Source organism: Hoplias malabaricus, chromosome 6 (assembly GCF_029633855.1).
Source record: "Hoplias malabaricus isolate fHopMal1 chromosome 6, fHopMal1.hap1, whole genome shotgun sequence".
Classification (NCBI taxonomy): Eukaryota; Metazoa; Chordata; class Actinopteri; order Characiformes; family Erythrinidae; genus Hoplias; species Hoplias malabaricus.
The window spans coordinates 25,555,566-25,577,850 of NC_089805.1; the positions used below are offsets into that span (position 1 = coordinate 25,555,566).

Genomic DNA, 22,285 nt, shown 5'->3' on the forward strand with positions numbered 1-22,285 from the left:
TACTCTTAAACATGTAGCTATGATAAACAGAGATTATAGGAGTTTAATGCAGTGCCGGAAAAGGACCTCAAGGATCTGCGTAACAGAAGAGAGGCTGGGAGATAAAAATGAATACACTTGCACCAGTTAAAGATCAAAAATTATTTAATTCCCAATATGATAAAAATAATTCCATGAATTCTGTAAACCATTGCATAACTGCTGTAGTGTACACAAGTGTTAACAATTTTAAATGATACACTATGAATAAAAGATTATGCATTATAAATAATACCGTCTTAAACTTTTAGTGATGAAAATCCATTCTGGTCTTATATTCCATCATAGCACTCCTCTATTCCATGAAGAAGCTTCCATAAATTAAAAGAGAGCTCCCAGTAAATGTTTTAAGGTCTTGTGTAGACATCACATACACAAAGTTTTATACTGACAGCAAATTGTATATTATAGTTAAACACTAATTTGAATATAAGCTGTTCTATATATCAATGCATACTGTACCAAAATAAGGGATATGTTTTGTCATTATAAAGGTCACTCACACTGACCTCTTACGCAAATAAATCTGAGCTGCAGCTTCCTCTGAATATTGGACATCACTTTATTCTAGTTATCCTGTAAAACCCTGAGAAAATACATCTCTTATTCCCATCTAATTGTTACACTGATAAATACACAAACTTGAAAACTGCATTTGTGTTTAACTTATAAATTTATTTGTCATTTATCGCAATTCACAAAACTAGTGCTACATCATAGATCAACTGCTCTGTTTTTTTTGTGCTTTTTTTTTTTATCTTTTCCAGTGACCCATTGAATAGTTAATTTGAACGGTACATTCAATATTCAGGGTTTCAATGTTAGTTTAATGATAACATTACTTATAGGGAACAGTGGTTCCAATTCTGTCATTTTTGTCTGGTTTCTACAAATGTTTACACTTGTAATAGGTATTACTTTTTCCTAGCTAGTCTGCTAAATTTATTCAGATTCATACATATGTATGTACAAGATTGCATAAATCCTCAGGTTCAATAATCACAATATTGATAGAAAAAAAATCAAATGAACAAAAAGGAAACATTTCACAAAAAAAAAAAAAAAAAAAAAATTAATTATTCCATTGCAGAGCATTATGGTACACCTCCAATACAGTTAATTTACACATTGCTAAAGAACAAACTTTTCTACTTGGTGCTTTTCTTTAATAACAGTTGCCTGGCCTTTCATACAGAATTATCAACACAAACGGTAGCTTGAACAAAAGGTACGATGGCTGACACAGACATGTGGGGATCTCAGGGGAGAAGATTATGAATGTGGTATAAGGGAGAGAATGATTTCATTCATGCTGTAATTGATATATTTCAGGATTAAAAAATTCTTTGCTCAATTCTCACCATTAACACGTACAAAACGTTTTCTTTTTTATGCTGCCATTTCATTCACAGATCAGTCCGTACACAAAGTCACAACAATTAATGTGTCAACACAGAATATCACAGTAGTGATCGACACTATACTCAAGTTGTGATAAATGCATTTGAAATGCTCCAATTTTAATATTGGTGGATTAAATATGCTGATAATATTAGTACATTTCCCAAATGAGTCATATATACTGGAAAAAATAATTAAAAATACATGCCAATAAGTGCTCGTGCAAGCGATATTTGACACTTTCTTTTTTGTGAGGGAAGCTTAAAAGTTGCAGCTTCCCAAATGATGAAGGCATGAGAGTAGTCATTAATACAATAAAAATATGTAGAAATGTACAGCAAGAAACCTGTACATTGACTAATACAGGGATAAAAATGTCCCAAGGCACAAAAATTTGGCTCATTTTTGAAGACTGAGACAGCCACTTGATCAAGAATACTACAAACAGATTTTCACACAAAGGCACACATTTGTTCAGGAGATATTTTTTTTCTAACACAAATATAATTTCTGCAAGACATCAACTCTTAGTCTGTAATACATAACAACAATCACATGAACTAATCACAGAGCTTTGTTGATTCAAGGCTACGACATGCAAAGAAACTGCCAAATTCAAAAGCCATTCAGGGCCAAAATTTACGAGGAACAAAGCCCATTGTCTGCATCAGCCATTAAGAGCTTTACAAGAGCCCCTTTTAAATTGACAACAAATTATTTATTAGATATCCATTTTGCAAAACCATGGTGTACAGTTTTGACACACTTGATAAGGTGGTTCGAATAACACCGATCACATTTCACTTCTAATACTCTGAATGAAAATGAAGCATGTATGAGTGATGGACACCAGTCAAATGGAAACTAAAGAAAGCACCTTACAGTCCAAGTACACTCTTAAATTCCTGACAGCATACAAGTAGTGCACAACCACTAATATTTCAAAATTGATTTAAGAATTTTTCTATAAAGTACTATTAGCATAAAAAAGGAAATGATATACTTCAAATAAGCACTATTTCATATGGCCACTTAAGAATATTAACACAAATTTCATTCATATCCATGACATTCCTTCACTACAGATAACAGCCAATTCAATACTAGTATGTTACTGTTATTTTCACTGAATAGCTAAAGAAAAACAATATGTAAATGAGGACTTTTACACCATTAGTTATTATTTAAATGCACAGATCATTGTAAATAAGGTACTAGTTTTGGTCATTTTTCCCATATTTCTAACCAATTCACTTGAGTGCTAAAATGAATGTTATAAAAAATAAGAAAAAGGGGAAGAAGCAAAAGAAGAGAGTAAAGGTCTTTGGTAAAACTACAAAAAAAAGTTTTAAATCCATTAATATTGTCAGCAAAAGCAGTTGGCATAGTTTTCCTGTCAAATTAAACATCAAAAAGACTGCCATAGTAATTCTAAATCATTATAATTTGAAGTTTGAAAGTGAAAACAAGAAGAAACTACAATAACACTTTGGTTCATTTGAGTCAAGTCTATGTTCGATTTAACGACACCTCTATTCTCTTTTATTCTGTAAATTACCTGCCACATTCCAGACGCAGCAATTGCATCATTTACTTTACCTAAAGTCTACACTGTGGTCCAGAAACCCAACAAGAGTATTATAATCCCTCAACATTCTGGAAAATAATACATCTGAAAAAGACAAAACTGTCAATCGACCTTAAAATGAAATACCTAAAAATTGTTTCTTGAACACCAGAGTGTATGAAACGTTACAATACTACAGTGTGATCCATAACAACTGTTTCCGACATACTCACATCAACCACGTAAAAACATGTTCTCTCATTTCTGACTTCAAAAAATGGATATTCACACGATTCAAAGCTTCTGAAGTATTGTAAGGAATTGTAGAAATACCTCAGTGCTGTTGGCTGTGATGCCTGCTCAACATTTGGCCTCCACAGCTCAACACTAACACATCTGGCAGTGTGATCTAGACGTTTAGCTGGTTAACACAACTTACACTGAGACATGCAATGATTGTTTTTCGATGGCATATTGAGCCAATTTTTTACCGTCATGAGTTACATACAGACCTCGTTGATTCAAATACCAACAAAGAGGAGAAATAAAAATATATATATATAGTGAGACAAAGAAAAAAATATATACACTTCCTGCTCTTCAGAGATCTGAAATAAACTACTTAGGTCTGGGCCTTTATAGATCCTGAATTTCTATCCCTTTAGAAGTAAACCATTTATCCCAATGTCAAAGAAACTTGCATTTGTGTGTACCTGACTGTTTAACGCACAAACACACTGCTGTAATATTAAAGGACAAAAAAAAAAAAGGAATCTAGTTCAGATAACACAGTAGTAGGTCATTTCAATTAGATTAACCTAAACACATTACACCGTCGAATTTAGGAAAAAAAGATTAAACAAAAAAGTTAAACGCCATGAATTTGTTTATCTGTAAACACTACAGAGTACTATAATACTAAACATTACAAAAACAACATAAAAAGAGCCAGTTTTAAATTTTGTAAATCAAAGAAATACACACATTATTTCCTGATTTGTATATTCCTAAATGTTTAAATCAAAAAAGATTCAACATTTCTAAGGATACTAAAGCTGCACCCAAAAAAGCACCATTCATTGCTCGTGGAGACGTGAGGAATGGGGACAGAAGACTTTAGCTTAGTGTCAGAGCACAGGCACTGACAAGGATTCAATATTAAAGAAACATTTTTGTATAGAATTGGGCCGATTTGCACTCAAATAGCTCACGCCATTATTTAAAAAAAAATTATATATAAATGAGAAATGACAAATACATACTTTGCAGAATTTTTGCACAAGCACTGACTACCTGTGGGTGTTTGCACTACAATCCTAAGCTCCTCATAGACGCTTATTCTATTAGGCAAGGCACTTGAGAGCGAGTGGCCGAGAATCAGACATGTTATAGCAAACTTATCTGAAAGGCTAGAAGTCCTACAAACGTCGGCGAGGACTCCAGAACACATGTGCTCCTTTAACAACTACATAATGTATTACTCAATAAATCACTAAAATACAGAGAACTTTACTAAATGCCTTAGCATACAGTATGTGCCTTACTGATATTACAGCTGCTGGTTATGCCTAAAATGCATTCAAAATTTGCACTTAATTGATTGAAACAAAAATTGAAAAGTAACAATGAAAAGTAGTAACTACCATTTAGTACTATTTTATACAAAAACTAACAATATACTATATCATGATTTAACAGTAAGAAATATGAAATATTCTACTATTTTTCACAGTACACACAAAAGCTTCATACATTAGCGTATTTGGGTGGGGAGGAACCAAAAAATAAAAAAAAGCAGCTTAAAGCAAATTTTCTAAAATACCCTTTTGACAAATTTCCAGGTCAACAAAGTGCTTTTTAAACAAGAAATCAATTCTCTTCACACAGCTAGTAACAACAATGATGTTTGACTGGCGCTTCTTAACTTAACAGTCAAAACAGGGCCATCAGATTGTGAATGCCAATAATATCCTTCTTCTATGGGGAAATTTTAATGCTTGTTGAAAATGAATTAACTAACTAGTACAAAACATGTATTGCATTTAAGTACTTGATTTATATATAATCAGTCAAACACCATTTATTAAATTCTAATAAAACTATCAATTTTAATCACTATATGAAATACTGAAACACAAAAATGCTATGTAGAAACTGTAAGCATTATATGTATTAGTAGTTCTTCAAAGGGCTATATCTTTAAATAGTACCTTGAATTGCTGTACATCACCACTTCAATATTTTTGTCTTACAATAAGGACATTCTGTTTTACTAGGTGCACAGTTCTCACAAAGTACATAATGTTGGCAAGGCTGCAGGACAATGCAACGATCATGCTTTTGGCAAACTATACATTTCTTTGACTGAAGCTGATATATTACCTGTGTTGAGAAAAAGAAGAATTCATATAAGTCACATGTTAGAGTGGTCAGTACCATTCAGTGTGACACATGCACTGCTGACAGGTATGATGGTTAAAGCACATGCTGTTTTGCAGCTCTGGTTGTGCTTACTGAGGCCAGCTCCAGTCTAACTGCAGTGTGTTTATATGTGATATGGTAAATGTGTCGGCTGGGACCGGGCCCTTCTTACCCCATCTATGAGGTCTAGGTCAGAGCGCAGCTGGCTCTGGATGGAGTGGAGCTTTGACAGTGGAAGCTGGTCTAGATCTCCGTAGCTGCGCAGGAGAGGCATGTTCGGTGAGCGGCAAAGCACTTCAAAGTCACCCTGGAGCTCTTTGAGCTTGCGCTCTGTGTCCTCACGCTTTTGTTCGGCCAACTGCCGCTCTGCCTCAGCTGACTTCGCCTGCTCTTTTGCCTCTTGGGCATCTTTCTGCCATGCCTCGCATGCCTTCAACAAACAACCAAGAGAGATAAAAAAGTTGAAGAATTATTTCTTTCTTTCCTTGTGTGCACTGCTAGCATCAATAACCTGATGTTCCAAGATCATTCTTCCCAAAACTAACACAACTTTATGCCACAAAGCTTTGATTAAGAATGTAGCCCAACAACATTCGGGCCAAGCAGTGCAAGCACAAATTTACCAATAACTAAAGCACAAAACAGAGCGCTGGCTGCGGCAACAATGCTACCCATCATCTGAACATCAATAAACAATTTAATCATTTAAAAAACAAGCCCTATTTATCAGCTATATGTAATTGATTGAAAAGTTCACTTTACTTAATGTATTCATTAATAATGCATTCCAAAACATGGTCCGGTGTATTTGTTTAAATGTGTTCCATTGTGGACCAGAGGAGATCTCACTGCTGACAAATTAAAAGCTAGTAAAACACAGTTGAATGTAATAAAAGTAGGAAGAAAAAATAAAGCAGGGAAAATGCAGGCCAAAATCCATTCATGCTGGAAAACAGGCTATGTGAAACCAGAACATAACATCTGATTCCACTGTGAGCCTAAGAAATATCTGATAAATGATGAATATTTCAGACTCTGTTTTTGACCTGTTTGACTTGGTGCCAGGCATCCTCCCACTGCTTGATCTTCCGCTTAGCCTCGTCCAGTTCCCGTAGCAGCCGGCCTAGGTCTGCACTGCTGGAGCTGACCATGCTGGAGCCAAGGCTGCTAAACACAGGGGATGGGCTGGGGGAGAGGCTGCCACTCACAAAATCCCAAATGCTTCCGGCTCCACCATTCAAACCTTGTGTACCAAATATAACAAAACAGCTTTAACAAAAACATTAGTTTTAGGAGAATGATTATGTGGACTTCTAAGATAAATGAAATGTGTAGTCATATTTTAAAAGTTTACCACTACCACGTCATGTTTTCCTACCTAAAGAGTTTTGAGTGGACGTAGGTGTCCCTAGAAGGCCATGCTCAGTTTTGACAGCCTGTGGCTGGCTCTGCTGTGGGGCCATTCCAGTGAGCAGTGATTGGGATAAGGACTGAGACAAAGAGCTAAGAGGAGAGGCGGATAGCGAGGAGGAGGAATGCAGAGAGGAAGACCGAGCCAGGGAGCCAGGAATGTTGACAGGAGCAGAGCCTCCTAACAACCTTTGACCTGCACAAGAACAAGAAGTCACAGTTTAAATATATAAAAAGAAAAAGATGACACACAAATCATATAACTATTACTTTAGTTTATTACATTTACTATATACTTTACTGCATTGAACCACTTCTACAACCATTATTTGCAACATTAACTGCTTACTTGTTAAACCAAGGCCATTATTGTCTTGGTCCTCTAGCTCTTTGTCAAGGGAGGCAACGTTTATGTCACTGAAATTCAGGTCAAGTGCAGACCCTAAGGATGGGGAAAGTAAAAAAAAAAAAAGGAATTTAACTGTACTATACATAAGATGTTTAGATAAAAATATATATGTAGTGATAATATTAGATCACACCAGAACAAACCAGGCTATTACAACAGACTAACAGAGCACTTGAACTCACCTCCCCTAATGATCTTTTTTCTACTTCAATTTTTTTTCTTCAAAAAGAAATTCTACTAACTCTGGTAAAACCACATAAAAATAAAACTTGCATGATCTCCGATGCCTGAGAGCTAAAAGGAAAAAGCAGCTCTGTACGTACCCCTCGGAACAGTGCTGACTCACTGTCTGCCACAGCTCTTCCACAGCGTCTGTGCACACACTGGCTGCTAATCTACTGCTAAAGCCATAGCGAAGCTATCACTCACACACACACACACATACACACACACACACACACACACTCTCTCTCACACACACACACACACGAACCAGCACCCTGAACATCACCCAAAAGCACTGCCTCACAGCCTTCATCTCAAACAAGCTACACTACACTTAAACCTAAATGTCTTGCATTTTTTGACTGAATATCTAACACACTCACACCCAGAGCTAAAAGAATGAATCAATGAGGAAAGAATAAGGGAGGAGTTATAAGTTGGATAATCACATACCTATTACTGACTCGACAGTATTGCTCCCCGGATAAAAAGGGGTGGCTTTTGCATTCATCGTGGATAAGGTGGTGGGTGACGAGCTGTCAGAGCCGATGCTGGAGGCTAAGCTTGAAGTGATGCTCGACGTAATGCTAGACGCGAGAGGGTTCACCACAGAAAACATTCCACCGTGGCTCTGTAGAACAAAAACAATCCAAATTTTTAGAGTAAAAAGCAAGCATCAGTAGATATTATGCACAATAATTATGCATTACTGTACAATTTCTGAAGCAAGCTTTTATAAAAATGTACTGTTGAAACTATAGCTGTTTGTCGTTTTATGCTGAAAGACAACGGTCTATGTGCAATTACCTGTTTGTCTTGGTCCATTAACTTAAGATTTTCTCCAGACTGGCCTTTCGGGTTCTTTGTCTAAAATTAGATAGCATATTCCATCACATGATCTCACACTATTTTAAGCAATAATTCTCCAAACTGCGTGGCATTATTTCACCAAGGAATATCAAGAAAAAATGAATGTGTAGATATGCTTTCATTAAGAAAAAACACACCTCAATCCCTTATCTGTGCTAACACCTGTATTGTAAAAAATAGTGCTCCAGGTGTTACAGTATTTTTGCAGAAACATGATAATATGACAATGATATGTGAATAGTTATACCTATGACGACTGTGCTAAGAATTTATGTACTTTTTACATTACTTTCGGTCTGTAAAGAAGGCATTTCAATGTCATGGTATTAGCTGGAGAAAAGTTATTGTATACTCCCCAAAATTACAGCAATGTTCATACAGCAACATAAAACTAAAGCATTAACGTACTGTTTGTGGCACCACACAAACAAATAAGAAAATAAGTAAATAAATAAGTGAATGGGCATTAAACAATTGAAGGAACCAGAACTCAAACAAAACAGAAGGGCTTGCAGTATGTGTTAGGCCCTACACAGGCATGCCTGCAGTCCTGGAGGAAAGACCCTTTCAGAGAGCGGAAAGAGAAGCGAGTTATGGAATACCTGATCCTCGCGTTCAAAGCCCGGAGCTTTGGGATAGTTAGATGTTGGAGAGGAAACACTGGACGTGGTGGACTCTGAACATAAGCTACCATTAGTTAAGCTTTTGGGCCTGCCGATGGGTCCAATTGGGGACAATGAACTGGTGCTTCCTGAGCTTGGCGTTACAGTCGGACTATTAGAGCATGACACCTGAAGGAGAAAAGCACAAAGGAGCTTAATGGAGGGCTTTTAAAAACGGCTAAATAGCCAAAGTCTACAGCCGCTCTCTTTCCTCACTTGCTAAAGGGAGTGCTGGCTGTGCATTGGGAAGCTCAATCTGACCAGTAAACGGTGTTTTTATCTAATTGCAATTTAAATGTAAATGTCCTGATTTGAGCTTGAGCAACTCTCCCCTTTCAAACACAGACTGCAACACACAAAATGAAAAATGAAGAGAGGAAAAAAAAAAAGAAAAAAAAAAGCTTGATTGAACCAAACACCACTTAAATTCTATGAAAAGAGCTTTTGCAGTGAACCAGTGTAACTTTTTAACCAAGTGGTTTCCAACTCAATGCTTGGAGTAACCTGGCCCTGCACTGATTAGTGTTTCCTGCTTTAACAGACCTGTTTCATCTCAGGAAATACGCAGGACTTTATAGTAATCATCATCTCATATGAGCCATGACCCCACACCCTAAATGACATTATTGCTTCCAATAGCATTGAGTGCCCAAAAAGCAGTGTGGACCACACTTCTCCCAGGAGTGACTTCACTCCTGATGTGAGGAGTTCCATGAAGCAGAGGAATCCACTCAAAGCTGCTGGCCTTGACAAAATCCCTGGACATATGCTCAAGGAGCATTCATATTAGCTGATTCCTCACAGACCTCATCAATATCTCCTTGTCAATGACAGCTGACATGCTTCAAGCCAACAACCAGCCACCTTCTTTAATGAAGACATCATGCTTGTCATTAAAAATTAAACGGAATAACTAAACCTGCACATAACTACAGCAACACGTGTGTTTACAAGAGCATAAATGGTTAAACCATTATTGCTTTCCATTGAGATATTTCTTTGTATCTGAATACAGGTAAAAATCACTCAATGCTAAGTCCATGCTGTAAGGTGGATAACAAATGTCTTGAAATTCATAGATGCTCAATTTTCATAAACATATTTGTAACTCCAAGGTTTAGTTTTTGTAGCAACTGCAACACTACTTTTAATAGAAATGAGTTGATGTTTTCATTATACATGTCAAACCATTATAAAATTATCTGCAAGATTAGAAGATTATATCGATACAGAGTAAATACTGAACGCCCCTCGCATACATTCAAGCAAAACCACTCCACAGAGGATGGCATAACCACTGCATTTTACCTGCCCATCACACTTGGACAATATAATCGCATATGCCAGAATGCTATTCATGGACTTCAGCTCCATCATAACCCAGAAACTAGTCTGCAAACTCCATTCATGCGACCTGAACTCTTCACTCTGCAGCTGGTTTCTCGATTACCTGAGCTACAGGCCTCAAGCTGTCAGGTTCCAGAACAGACTGGCCTGCTCTATCACTTTAAGCACTAGAAGCCCCAAGGGTTGTGTACAGAGTCCTCTGCTTTACACCATGCTCACCCATGACTGTACTGCCAAACATCACCACAGTCATATAATCAAGTTTGCGTAAGGTACAACTGTTTCAGGGCTCATTTCCAAAAGTAATGAGAAAGGTTTCGGAGAGGAAGTGTGGCAGCTGGAGTTCTGGTGTTGGGACGATAACTGCTCTGAAAATTTACTAGACTATATGTTATCCCTTATTATTATTATATTATATCCAGCAAACTGTTTACATCACCCTAGTCTGGAAGAAGACTATGGAGCATCCGGGTAATGTCTTGCAGACTCACAAACGGTTTCTCATTGCAGGCAGTCCAACCATTAAACATATCTACCTAAAGGTTTTTAAAAACTCAAATAATTAACAAAGCCCTAATCCTTTGCACATACATACTGCACCATACTTCCAACTATGGTGTGCTTAGTGTTTAGTATCTCTAATGTACTTAAAATTGTTGTAAAACAATGTTGTGGACAGACAATTGTCTGTATTTGTGGAATATTTGCACTAGCATCAGCAGCTCTTCTCTGTGCATTGTGTGCCGTAATAATTGTTTCATTCCTCACTTAACATATCTGCTGCGAGAAAGAATGAAAATAAAGCTGACTTTGACTTTGAGATGGAAACCACTGAGTTAAAGTGCTATAATTCCGAAAACAGCATGTTGGCTATGCACTGAAATGTATCCCCAGGCAACACATACGTTTGCTGTTTGGCCGTTGTTGTTTGCGCTGCTGGTGATGGAATTTGTGGTGCTACTCCACTCGCTTACAGGACACTCAGGATATTGCTGGGAGCCCAGCTTTGCCTGAGAGCTCGACTGCATCGCTGTGAGCAGAGTGCTCATGGTCTCTTCTGTAGAAGGAATTCCTGAATAACACAAAATTTCAGATTTAGAAAAAAGATGATAACGACATGCGAAAACAATTGCTAACATATATATCTATCATAAACTGAAGATTATCATGTATTTGTGTTTATCTAAGCAAAACCACAAAAATGTTGGTTTGTGTTATCAATATGGTAAATGATCAATATGACAAATGTTAGATATACACACACACACACACACTATATTGCCAAATTTATTCGCTCGTCTGCTTTTGTTTCAGTTTAAAGGGAACGTCTATGATTGTGGGGAGCTGTAGTTCTCTCTGGTTTGTTTACTTTCAGAAGCTCTGTGTCTTTTAAGATGGAGCAGTATGTTTGAGGAATAAAACGGCATGTTTGTGCATTGCTGAAGTCCAGCTTGTCTTAAGTTTTTATTCACTTTTGAAATAACATATGCTATATGCTATAACAGCTTCAAATCTTAGGAGTGCGTTTATGGGGATTTCTGACAATTCATGTCAAACAAGGTCAGACGAGAAGGCCTTGTGGCTGAGTTGCTGTCGTTCCCAATTGTTTCCACTTTGTTATAATACCGCTGACAGTTGACTGCGAAATATTTAGTAGTGTGGAAATTTCACAACTGGATTTGTTGCACATGTGGCATCCTATCATGGTACCACAATGGAATTCACTGAGCTCCTCAGAGTGACCCATTCTTTCACAAATATTAGTAGAATATGCCTAGTTGCCTAGTTGCTTGGTTTAATACACCTGTGGCAATGGAAGTGATTGGAACACCTGAATTCAATCATTTGAATGGGTGAGTGAATACATTTGGCAATATAGTTGAAAGGGCTAACAAAACTGCTCTGCCAAGAAGTAATGAAATACAAATCTCTCCATGCACAGGGAATACATGTGCGTGAAATTGTGTTTGAGTATTTGCAGACTAATAGTTGGGAGAAATCTGCATTGTGTTTTAGAAATGTTTAAACTCACAAAAGAGGTTCTTAATTAGTTTCAGACTAAAATTTAATATGACAGTGACAGCTTGAATATAGTTGCTGAATTAAAACATTTCTGTAAAGATGAAAAGGGCCAAACTTCCTCAAAAAGTGATATTAATAACTGATTTACAGTTTTTTAAAATGGCTTGCTGTATTTATGTGTTGAAAAATTATTTCCTTCAATAAACAAAATTATCCTTTAATTCAGTGTTCCCCTTATTTTAGATTTTTTATGAGGAAATAAAACCATTTAGTTTGACAAATAATGTGCAAAACAATCAGTAGAGTATCAGGAGGTAAGCAAATATACAGCACAAGTTTTCGAGATGGTAGATTTTGTATTTTTATTAAATACAGGAAATTGCTGTCTGTGGGAGTCTACATGCTACAGATGCCACACAAATATTTTGCTAAAAAAATGTAAGAAAATGCCAGCAGAATCTTTTTAAAACACTTACTTTCTACATGTGCAAAAGCACAGAATGGTCCCCTCGGACAGTATCCAGTTTGCCTCATGTCATTGCACTTTGTAGACTTGTAGATCTGTAAACAGATTTGAACGTCTGTTATACAGCCTGATTTTTCACAACAACACATGAATTATTTCAGACATATCACCTTACCTCTGGGTGAAACTGCTGCTCGGTGCGGGAGTGGCAGTATTGACAGCTATCCCCACTCTCACACTTTGATGGCTCTCCCCATTCATCACCATGCTTTACACTCGGGCAAGGAGTTGACCTGTTACCAATCACAGGAACCAAGACCAATGTTTAAGAGCAGTTTTATTCTTTTCCAATGGGTATGCTACATTCTGGTATTGGGTGATATTGTTGTCTTTGCCAGTATAAAGGTATCCGTGTCACACTGATGTAATGGGATGACTATGACAACATTTTAATCCATATAGGGCATGTCTGAATAATTTGTGTACTCCAAAACTGTTGGTTAGACTGGTATTTGTTTTTCCATTTATTATATATTTTAACCATATCTTGTATAATTTAAACCATAAAAATTGAAGCCTAAATCTGAGGATTTAAATCTAACAGGGACTGGTAAAAAAATGTATAAATTATGGCTACTTTAATTTAGTGCACCATACATTCATGTCAAGCATCCTCACATATGCAGCAAGACAACTTCATCACTTTCCACATGAGCAAGCAGAAAAAAATTTCAGATGTAGGTATTTTAAACTGAAAATAGAAATATCAACAACACTACTTTCAATACCGCAGCATCCCATTCTTACCTGTATTTAAACTTGCGGGGATTTCTTCTTCTATCTCGACTGTTATGATAATGGGGGCAGGCGTAGCCTTGCCTGCATAGACGTGGGGGCTTGGTGCATTGCTCTGTTTTGTAGTTGGCCAAAACAAAATTGGTATCTGAAAAATAAAATAGGATAAATATGGCATAAATTACAAAATATTGTGATTTGTGCATTCTTCACATGTCAGAATTATTATTTTTGTCCAAGTACACATAGGAGCTGAAGGGTTAACGAGGCTCACCCTGCCAACGTGGGTCCTCAATAAGAGTCTTCTCAATCATGGCTTGGCTTGCCAGAACTCCTGGCTGCAGATCTGGTATCCCTTCTCCAGAGCCTAACTGGCCGTTCTGCAAAGCCTCCTGTGCTTGGATCTCTCTGTGTGAAGAGGTTTATACAAGTCAGACCAGCTTTGGGAGCATGCAGAACCAGCAACTCTGAGCTCTAGATGCAAAACCTCAAACAAGGATGCAGCAGTGATTTCCACATACCAGTTGCTAGGCAACTGCAGAGAGCCCATATCTATGTCTTCATATTTTTTATGTTACTCAACCAGTGAGCCATATTCTCTACAAATCTAAGCATTCTGAAGACTGCCATGTGTCAGATTTGCACACGATTGCTACATTTAGCTCAGTGCTGAAGTTACACATTGGCAAATGGGGTTAAATGTGAGTTTGAATTTTTTAAATCAAAGTTAGTTATGAAATGACTTATGCAAACTGTGGTTTGTCGGTCACACATCAGATGAAAACCAAACCCAAATGCCAACTAACAACCAACTTTTTTTCTAAGGCCTCAAGGGATTTACAAAGAAGATTCAAGTGCTGTAGCAAAACAATGCACACGTCCGCTCTGCATGCAGAGCATTTTAATCATGTTATAGAAGAAGCAGCAACGGAAATCCCCTGCCTTCAGAAAAACAGGAATTTCGCCATTTCAATTCCTCAAAGCAAAAGCAAATGCAAACTCCTTCCTGGTTATGTCACTTAATCAAATGTCCCCATTTGCAATTTTTCGAACATAGCGTCAATATTGTGGGGCAGAGCAGTTATTCCACTTACCTAATGTCATACACTGGCGGCCGGAGGTCATGTGGGCCATGAGCGAAGGCGCAATGGAGGCCATTTTTCACACAGTGCCCCCGGGCATCAGTCTCATGAATGCAAGTACCAGTCTTGTAGTAGCGTAAGTGGTACTTGCGCTCAGTATCACCAGTAGTCCGGTGCAGGTAAGGGCAGCTAGGAGCACGGAAAGAGAAGAGGAATTGGTTTCTGCATCATTTAAGTGAACTAAGAAGTCTTTTCATGATACAATAGATACTGCCAATTTGAAATTACATAGTACACATGATTTGATCTTAATATTCTGCCCTGTTGGTCAGCTCTGTAAGTACACTATGTACCAATAAAAAAACTGGACAAAATCACTTATTTATGCCTTTGTCCATATTTACATCCTTCAATTAATTCTCTTTGTACCTTTTCACTACTTCACATTTGCATACAATATACAGTACTACAAATAAACCACTCTAATCCTGATCACAATATAAACAAAATAGCATATTTAGCATCTGTATTGTGATGTGTCTTGCAATATATTACAATCTTTGAAATATTGATGTTTAAGAATGTTAAAGACTGGCCTGCATTCTTTTGCCTCCTAATTCAATAACCCACAAATGTCATGATTCACCAAAACACCTACTCAACATTCATCTGAAACATCAGAGATATTTCACAAAACACAAAAACTGTTTTGTGATTTGTAAGTGGCATATTGTATGCTGTTGCATCCTTCTGCAATATGAATATTGCAGAGGTCAGTACTGTGATAGCAAATGTTTCTATAGCATAGCTCATATCCAGCAAAACAGCCACATACTTGACCAATGCAAGGAGAGCTGAGTTTTGAAAAACAACTTGATTTTGCATTCTGAATTCACTGTTAAAAACCCTCTAAAACTGAGCCACTGTGCAGTTTCTAAGGTCATAGTTTATAAGACTGAGTTCAAAAACATTCTTGACTGAAAGGCAATCCATACTCAGTGGGTTAAATTATGCAAGTTGTATTTTTTTACCACCCTGGGACAAAAAAAAAAAAAAAGAGGTATGAAATGCCTCAGGAATATAATGGCTTGCACGTAACTCTGAGCTATAGGTGAACATTAGACTATAACAATACAACACCATGAGCCAGCCATTTGTTGCTATACAGATTACTTTGGTCAGTGTAAACGAAAATTATAAAAAATGTCCATGTTTTTTTCCAAATAATGGTGAATTTAGAAACCCAGAAGCAAATCAAGATGTTTCTCAATTATGAACTTGTATCATTACACTGTCTGGCAAAAAATTTCACAGCTCACTATAGGCATTTCATTTGGTAAGAATTAAATCTCCTTCCCTTCTTTCAAGTACATGGAAAGCAGAACACTCACCATTATATTGTTTCAAAGACAAACAAATATGTTTTATTAAAAATATATTGCATTCCCTGAACAGAAGGCATTAAATAATTTTTGTAAAGCTTTGTGTATTGAGAATTGTGGCCTAAATAATTCTCAAATGTTATCCGTTTTTCTCCATTTAAGCATCTCAAAGGTTCTATCTATCTGTCTTATTAATTACTGTAAACCTGTAAAGTTGTGCAAGACTAGTATATTAGAATCCCTGTAAACTTTTCTGTAATCAAATTGACTTCATGTCATGGAACAAACAGATTCATACTATTATAAACAGCACCGTATGTAATTATGTTTAAAAAAATGTTGGCATATAAATTCTTTTTGTGGTTGTTTTGTATCGTCTAAATACAGAAGTAAAAGGACTGTTAATGAGCTAAGTAAAAGGGGTAGTCACAATAAGCTAATGCTTCAGCCTATACCTTTTAGTTTGTATTTGATTTGTTTTGACTGTCATGTCTATTAATTTCATATTTGTTATCATTACTGTTGTCTTCTTTTTAGGTAATTATTTTTTTGAAAACTAAAATAAACACTAAAATACTGAAATAATAATTGATAACCCTTGTGGAAATGTACCTAGTCTTTTTTCACCTTTCCTCAGCCTATGTTTTCTGGCACAGAAAACAGATTGGGGAAAAAAATGCTGATTGCAGACATCATAACACACAGCATTTGGCAGCTATCAAAACAAGAATACACATTACTCATCTGTGCAGGATCCAAATACACCTGTTTACTAAAACTGCCTGGAATGTTGATTTCTATTTTAGCTGTAAAGTAATTCTGATAGAGATGTAAATTGCGTAAGAACTTTATTTTAAAATTGAAAACTAAGGGTGACTATGAAACATTTATTCATTTCTCAGTAGACCACAGCACTATAGGCTGGATATAGATATGAGAATCTACATTTATCGGTAAACTACTTTTATGGCTTTTTTTGGTTTAGTATTAAGACAAAGAAAATTACTTTCAATTTATATTCTTTTATTTTTAAATCCCAATCAAGTCACTGCTTACCTACCATGCCATAAAGGATTGATTTGATCTGAAATATAATTATTCAGGACATTGATTTAATTATAACTTAATATTATAACTTAATACAAAACATTCTTTGTTCTTCATTACGCAAATATCTAATATGTTCAGTATTAACAGTTTCCTGCCATCTTATTAATTACAGAATACCTGTGACAAAGAATTTTAGAAAACTTTTAGACATGTATCTGCGATCAAATCAAAAGTGTATTTTAAAAAGCACCCTTAGCAGGATACCATTATATGCCATAAGTGAGCTATTGACAGAACAGTATTCTATAATCCAAAAATACTGATAATATAAATTATTAAAAAAAAAAAGACATGGCCTAAAGTTGATCTTGTTCTTTATAAGTGTTTTTTTTTTGTATGCAAGACAGTCATATACAACAAATCTGCAGTAAATCGTGACCTATTAGCCCTCTCAGTATTAATGGTTTATATAATCAAACCTCACTAAAACCCAATACTACATCTTAGAAAGCAAACGGTCATTTATAAACTCACCAGCCATCCTAATTAGAAATACTCACCCAGATCAAAATAAGAGGGATTTTTATGAAATCACCAGAAAACATATTAAGAGACACATCGGTGAGAATGCAGAAATAAGAGACTTTAATTTAAAACTGGGCCGAGGTAATAAATCACATGCTGGCAGGTCACAGATTCATATTGAAAAATGCTAAATATCCAAGAATAGTCTCAAATATAGCAACTGCATCTCACTCAGGTAGCAACAGTTTCCATGACAACGGCTGTGATGTCATGACAGGGTAGCTTCTGCTGGATGAATGAATGTGCAAGAGCAGCTCAGAGTGAAGCCAGCAGGCACTCACAGACATCAACATCCAGCTAATGTGTGTGTGTGTGTGTGTTTTAATCATATTCCAAGTTTAACTGTAGTGCAAGGGGTACTTAATACTTAGCAAAAATATTCAGAATTTTAATATAAGCAAAACTTAGGTTAAGTATATCATAGTTTTACATGTATAATCAGTTGTAAATATGCTATTATTAACAGTGCTTCTTTATGCAATAAAGCTAATTTAAGCTTAACTGTGAACTCATCATATTTCAAAACCCAATAAAGTAGTGGGTTATTTTGTTTGAAGTGTTGGACTGAATCCAGTGAAAAACACTTTAAATTTGTAACTGATACAGGACAGTAAGACGTGATCGAGCACGTGAACGTAAATACTCGACAGAGAAATTACTTCAATTCCAGCGCGCTCAAGCGTAAGCCTGAAAACATACCAAGTAGTAAACACGTCGACTGAGGGCCAATCAGAAATGCCTACGTGCAGCAGGGAGCCAATCATAGAGCAGAGAACAGGGGGCGTGCTCAACATTTCCCCGAAGGGAGGGGGAGAGGGGAACGAGGCAGCGGCCATTCGCTCTCAGACCAACTGGAGAAACACGGCGACTCTCCCCCGAATATAAAGGCATCACAGGTCTCAGCTGGACATTCATACGCTAAAAAGAAACGACTGAGTCTGGAGCCTCCATAGGATCGACTCTGCCGCAAAACGCAGGAAATACGCGAAATACCTGACGTGTTTTGCGGATGGCATTAAAAACATGAAGCCAAACGCTTCTTTTTAAAGGAGAGCACTGCCCACATAAACTTAGGTTCTGCTGAGAGTGAATGTGCTGCAGCGACGAGTTCAGCTTCCTCTTCACTTCATGCGAGGGGCGTGTACTAAAATCGCCTCAGAACAATAGAGAAGTCAACAACAGTAACGCGTGCAAACTCTCCTTCAGCCCTGACACACATTACAGCGCGAACAAAATAATAAAGTCCCCTTCAGCCACTGGTTAAACCCCACTAAAACTGCATCTCTCTTCATCGTTATTAAATATTTATCAGTTATTTCCAAGAAAAAGAAATCTCTTAATGCCTTAAATTTAATCATCACATTCAATCAATATGCAAGGGATCTATGAATATGCAATTAGTCCCAACATCTATCTCCACGTTCCCTTCTGCTGTTCACCTGCACCTACACACTGCACTGTATGTTGATGTGACTAGTTCCTTTGGTTTATGACATCAGAAACCCTGGCAGTCTGATTTCATCTATTTAAGACCATCAATGCATTCCGGCATTGACTGCTTATTTCACACAGTACACTAGCAAATAACACAACAGCAACATGTTTAAAAGGTAAAAAAACATGATTTTCACTGGAGAAGGCATTTAATTACAACAGGAAATGTCTGGAGCAAATTAACATCATCTGTGCTTTAGGGATGACATGATCACAAATTATATATATATATATATATATATATAAAATTGTGATTAATGATTTAAGTGTCAGCTTTGCCCCCCCATTGTTTAATAGGGCAGAATGTTAATTAGTAGTGTAACAATACAAATATAACATATTATGAAGAAGAACAATGTATTAAACAATGAACTTTGGGTATCATAATGAATGCAGTTAGGTTGCCTATGAGCTTCAAAATAAACACTGCCAGTTATCAAAATTAATTAAAACAAACACCAGAAATGATTCAGCTCATCTACTACCTTTGGTGTGAAGATAAAAGTACATTTTATTCTATTCTTTCATGCAAACAGAAATGAATCGCTTTAGTTACAAAAATGTATTTTGTTTGTGTTTCTGAATGTCTCGCAAAGATCTCTCTGTTCAGTGCACTAAGGAGCTGTGAACACATGACTGAACCCTAATGGCTCTTTATTAGACATCCTATGCCACGTTTAAGTGTGGAAGCCTGTGTTTAAAGTGCTATATGATGCTGAGGCTGAGAGTAAGTTTTATTCACAATTCTCTGCAGCTCTACTTAAGCAGCCAGTAACCACAGATTATAAAGAAAAGATTATAAGAAATACATTTTAAAAGTTAGTGTGTCTTGGCTGCAGAAGCAAGCAACAGATCTAATGAACACTGTTGTGTCAGCATTAAAAAACAAAAGGTCTCAGTGACCAGGGACCATCCACATACCATATTTATGAAAGAGGCAAAAATCAAAGCACATTCCTAGCACCTTGCATTCCATGCTCTGAGCAATCTATCAGGATACCACTTAGTAAACTATTCCTGAGAACAGAGTTAATAACAATGATACAATTTTTTTCACCATCAGGAATCCGCAAAATTCCTCTGTAGGAGTGAAAAAGCCTCCTCAGCAGTGTGTGCTCATGTTGAACAAACACACTCAGTGAATAAGTGAACGGTAAAGGAGTAAGCAGGCACTCACTCGTCTCCGTCAGGACAGATGCCTGTTGTCTCGTCGTACTTGGTGCAGTACACATCGGGGCTGTAGTTAAAAGTCCCGTCCCTCCTCCGTATCGGTCTCCGTCTCCGCTGGTTTAGAAAATGCCAGTGAAAGCATGTAAAGGGTCTGTGCTGCGTGCATTTGTGCTGCAGAAACAGTGGGCACTGCTCGGTCCTAAATTCCTTCAAATATCTGGGAGAAGAGGAAAGAGGAGGCAAATGAAGTTTAAGGACACGATGAGTAACCGAGAAGGCAGCGAGCTATTGGCGCCAAACCACAAAAACAAACACGGTGCTACTCGTTTATACTGTCTTTTTAATGTCGAAATAAATCGGAACTTACTTCTGAGTGAGCGATATGTGGGTATTTGGACAGCTAATTAGCCTACTTTACTCCATCGCGCCACAACAAACTAGCGCCAAACTAACTGACTGTCACGGTCAAAATGTTTTCAAAATCAGTCAAAACGTGCAAAAGGGGATTAGTGTTGACCGAAAAACACAAAGAGTGGGGACAGTCCACTAGTTTCTCGGCACAAACACCGATTACCATGTCGAGTCTCCGCTCGGATATTTAACATGGGGTCCCGAATAACAAACTATGAAGCTTGCGCGAAGCATTCCGCGATTATCAACAAAACTTACGCATGATCTTCGCCGCCCGCCCCACTCTCCCAATGACAGCGTACGCCAAGAGAGTAGCGTAGTGGCAGCTATTGAGGCCGAGGCGGAGGAAGGAGAGAGAAACGCAAGCTTGTTAGCGAGAGAGCTCCTCCACTGCTTGCCTTTGCTTTGGCTCAGCCGTGTCTCTGTCCCTCCCTCTCCAGCGAGCTGTGGACAAGCAGCAGGTTATTGTCTTTAAGTTTGTTTTGAGTCTTGAGCTTAGTCAAGCTGCAACCGCATCACGACGGTAACGGTATTATTGACCAGGGACTAGAAGTGTAATTTCCACCCCTCACATTATAACTGCCGAGCTACGTGCATTCGGAAGAATTTACAACAGCACCATATTTAAACGCACGAACGACGTGGAAATACCAAGTCCTGCAAACACCCAGCAGACGGCGGAACAACAAATGGGCACAAGAGGTCTATAGAAAACGCGTTTTCATGTCGTTAATGCGCACTTTACTCACGTATAGTGGGTTGGTTTCTCGGTTTGAGGAGAAGCGCTCACCGCCGTTTTCGAAACCGACGGCATTTTCAGTCAAAACAATAAGCGCGCGTGCGCGAGGCTCTCCTCTCTTCTCCTCGCGCTCTCGCACGCCGCGGACTGGCCAATATCAGCAACTGGCGGGACACACGAACAGCACGAACACTGAGCACGCTGCACACAACACAGGAACAACACCCCCGAGCAGATTCACGGCGTAACATACACCCAGCAGCGTAAACATTGAAGACACTCCCTTGTTTTTACACACACTGTCCGTTCTCTCAGCTCCACTGACCATACAGGGGCACTTTGTAGTTCGACAATTGGTACATCTGCTTCTCTGCTTACTTTATTCGCCTCCTTTCAACCTGTTTCTGTGGTTAAAATCCTCACACAACCACCACAGAGCGGGCATTGTTGTGGTGGTGGTGGTGTGTAAGTGCGTGTTGTGTTGGTACAAGTGGATTAGACACAGCAGTGCTGAGAATGATTGACTCCCCAAATAATACCTGCTCTGTGGTGGTCCAATGGGGGTCCTCACCAATGATAAACAGGGTTGAAAATGGCAAATATAAAGTTTGAAAATATAGAAGTACAAAGTGCACCATTATTTTAATAGGAGCTGATGAAATGTGAGGTCATTTTAATGTTTTGGCTAACTGGTGTAAATTTGCATGTATGTGGAATTCATGTGTGTGAATTCATGTG

The 22,285-nt window shown here is 37.6% G+C and overlaps 1 protein-coding gene across 4 annotated transcripts; it reads right to left on the reverse strand.

Moving 5' to 3' along the window:
- Positions 1–153: 153 nt before the first annotated feature.
- Positions 154–21,622, reverse strand: unkl (unk like zinc finger). Of its 4 annotated transcripts, XM_066673822.1 has the most exons (16): positions 21,558–21,622; positions 20,405–20,614; positions 14,729–14,905; positions 13,909–14,042; positions 13,647–13,782; positions 13,015–13,132; positions 12,850–12,934; positions 11,257–11,423; positions 8,945–9,133; positions 8,280–8,339; positions 7,926–8,103; positions 7,188–7,280; positions 6,807–7,034; positions 6,475–6,671; positions 5,601–5,858; positions 154–5,389 (listed from the first exon to the last, which is right to left on the reverse strand). In XM_066673822.1, exons 1-16 carry the CDS (start codon positions 21,620–21,622, stop codon positions 5,234–5,236), a joined length of 2,451 nt encoding a protein of 816 aa, XP_066529919.1. In that variant the 3' UTR covers positions 154–5,233. The 4 variants fall into 4 exon arrangements, with proteins under 4 accessions (XP_066529919.1, XP_066529921.1, XP_066529920.1 ...); XM_066673824.1 differs by lacking the exon at positions 8,945–9,133; XM_066673823.1 differs by lacking the exon at positions 7,188–7,280.
- Positions 21,623–22,285: the final 663 nt, after the last annotated feature.

Bases quoted from the DNA above. Each gene is read 5' to 3' on its own strand.
- unkl (XM_066673822.1), bottom strand. From the start codon at position 21,622: ATGCCGTCGGTTTCGAAAACGGCGGTGAGCGCTTCTCCTCAAACCGAG. The intron at 13,783-13,908 runs GTGAGCCTCGTT...TTTATTTTTCAG, and splicing joins TGAGGACCCACGTTGGCAGG to ATACCAATTTTGTTTTGGCC. The intron at 7,281-7,925 runs GTATGTGATTAT...CCCCATCCTTAG, and splicing joins TACTGTCGAGTCAGTAATAG to GGTCTGCACTTGACCTGAAT.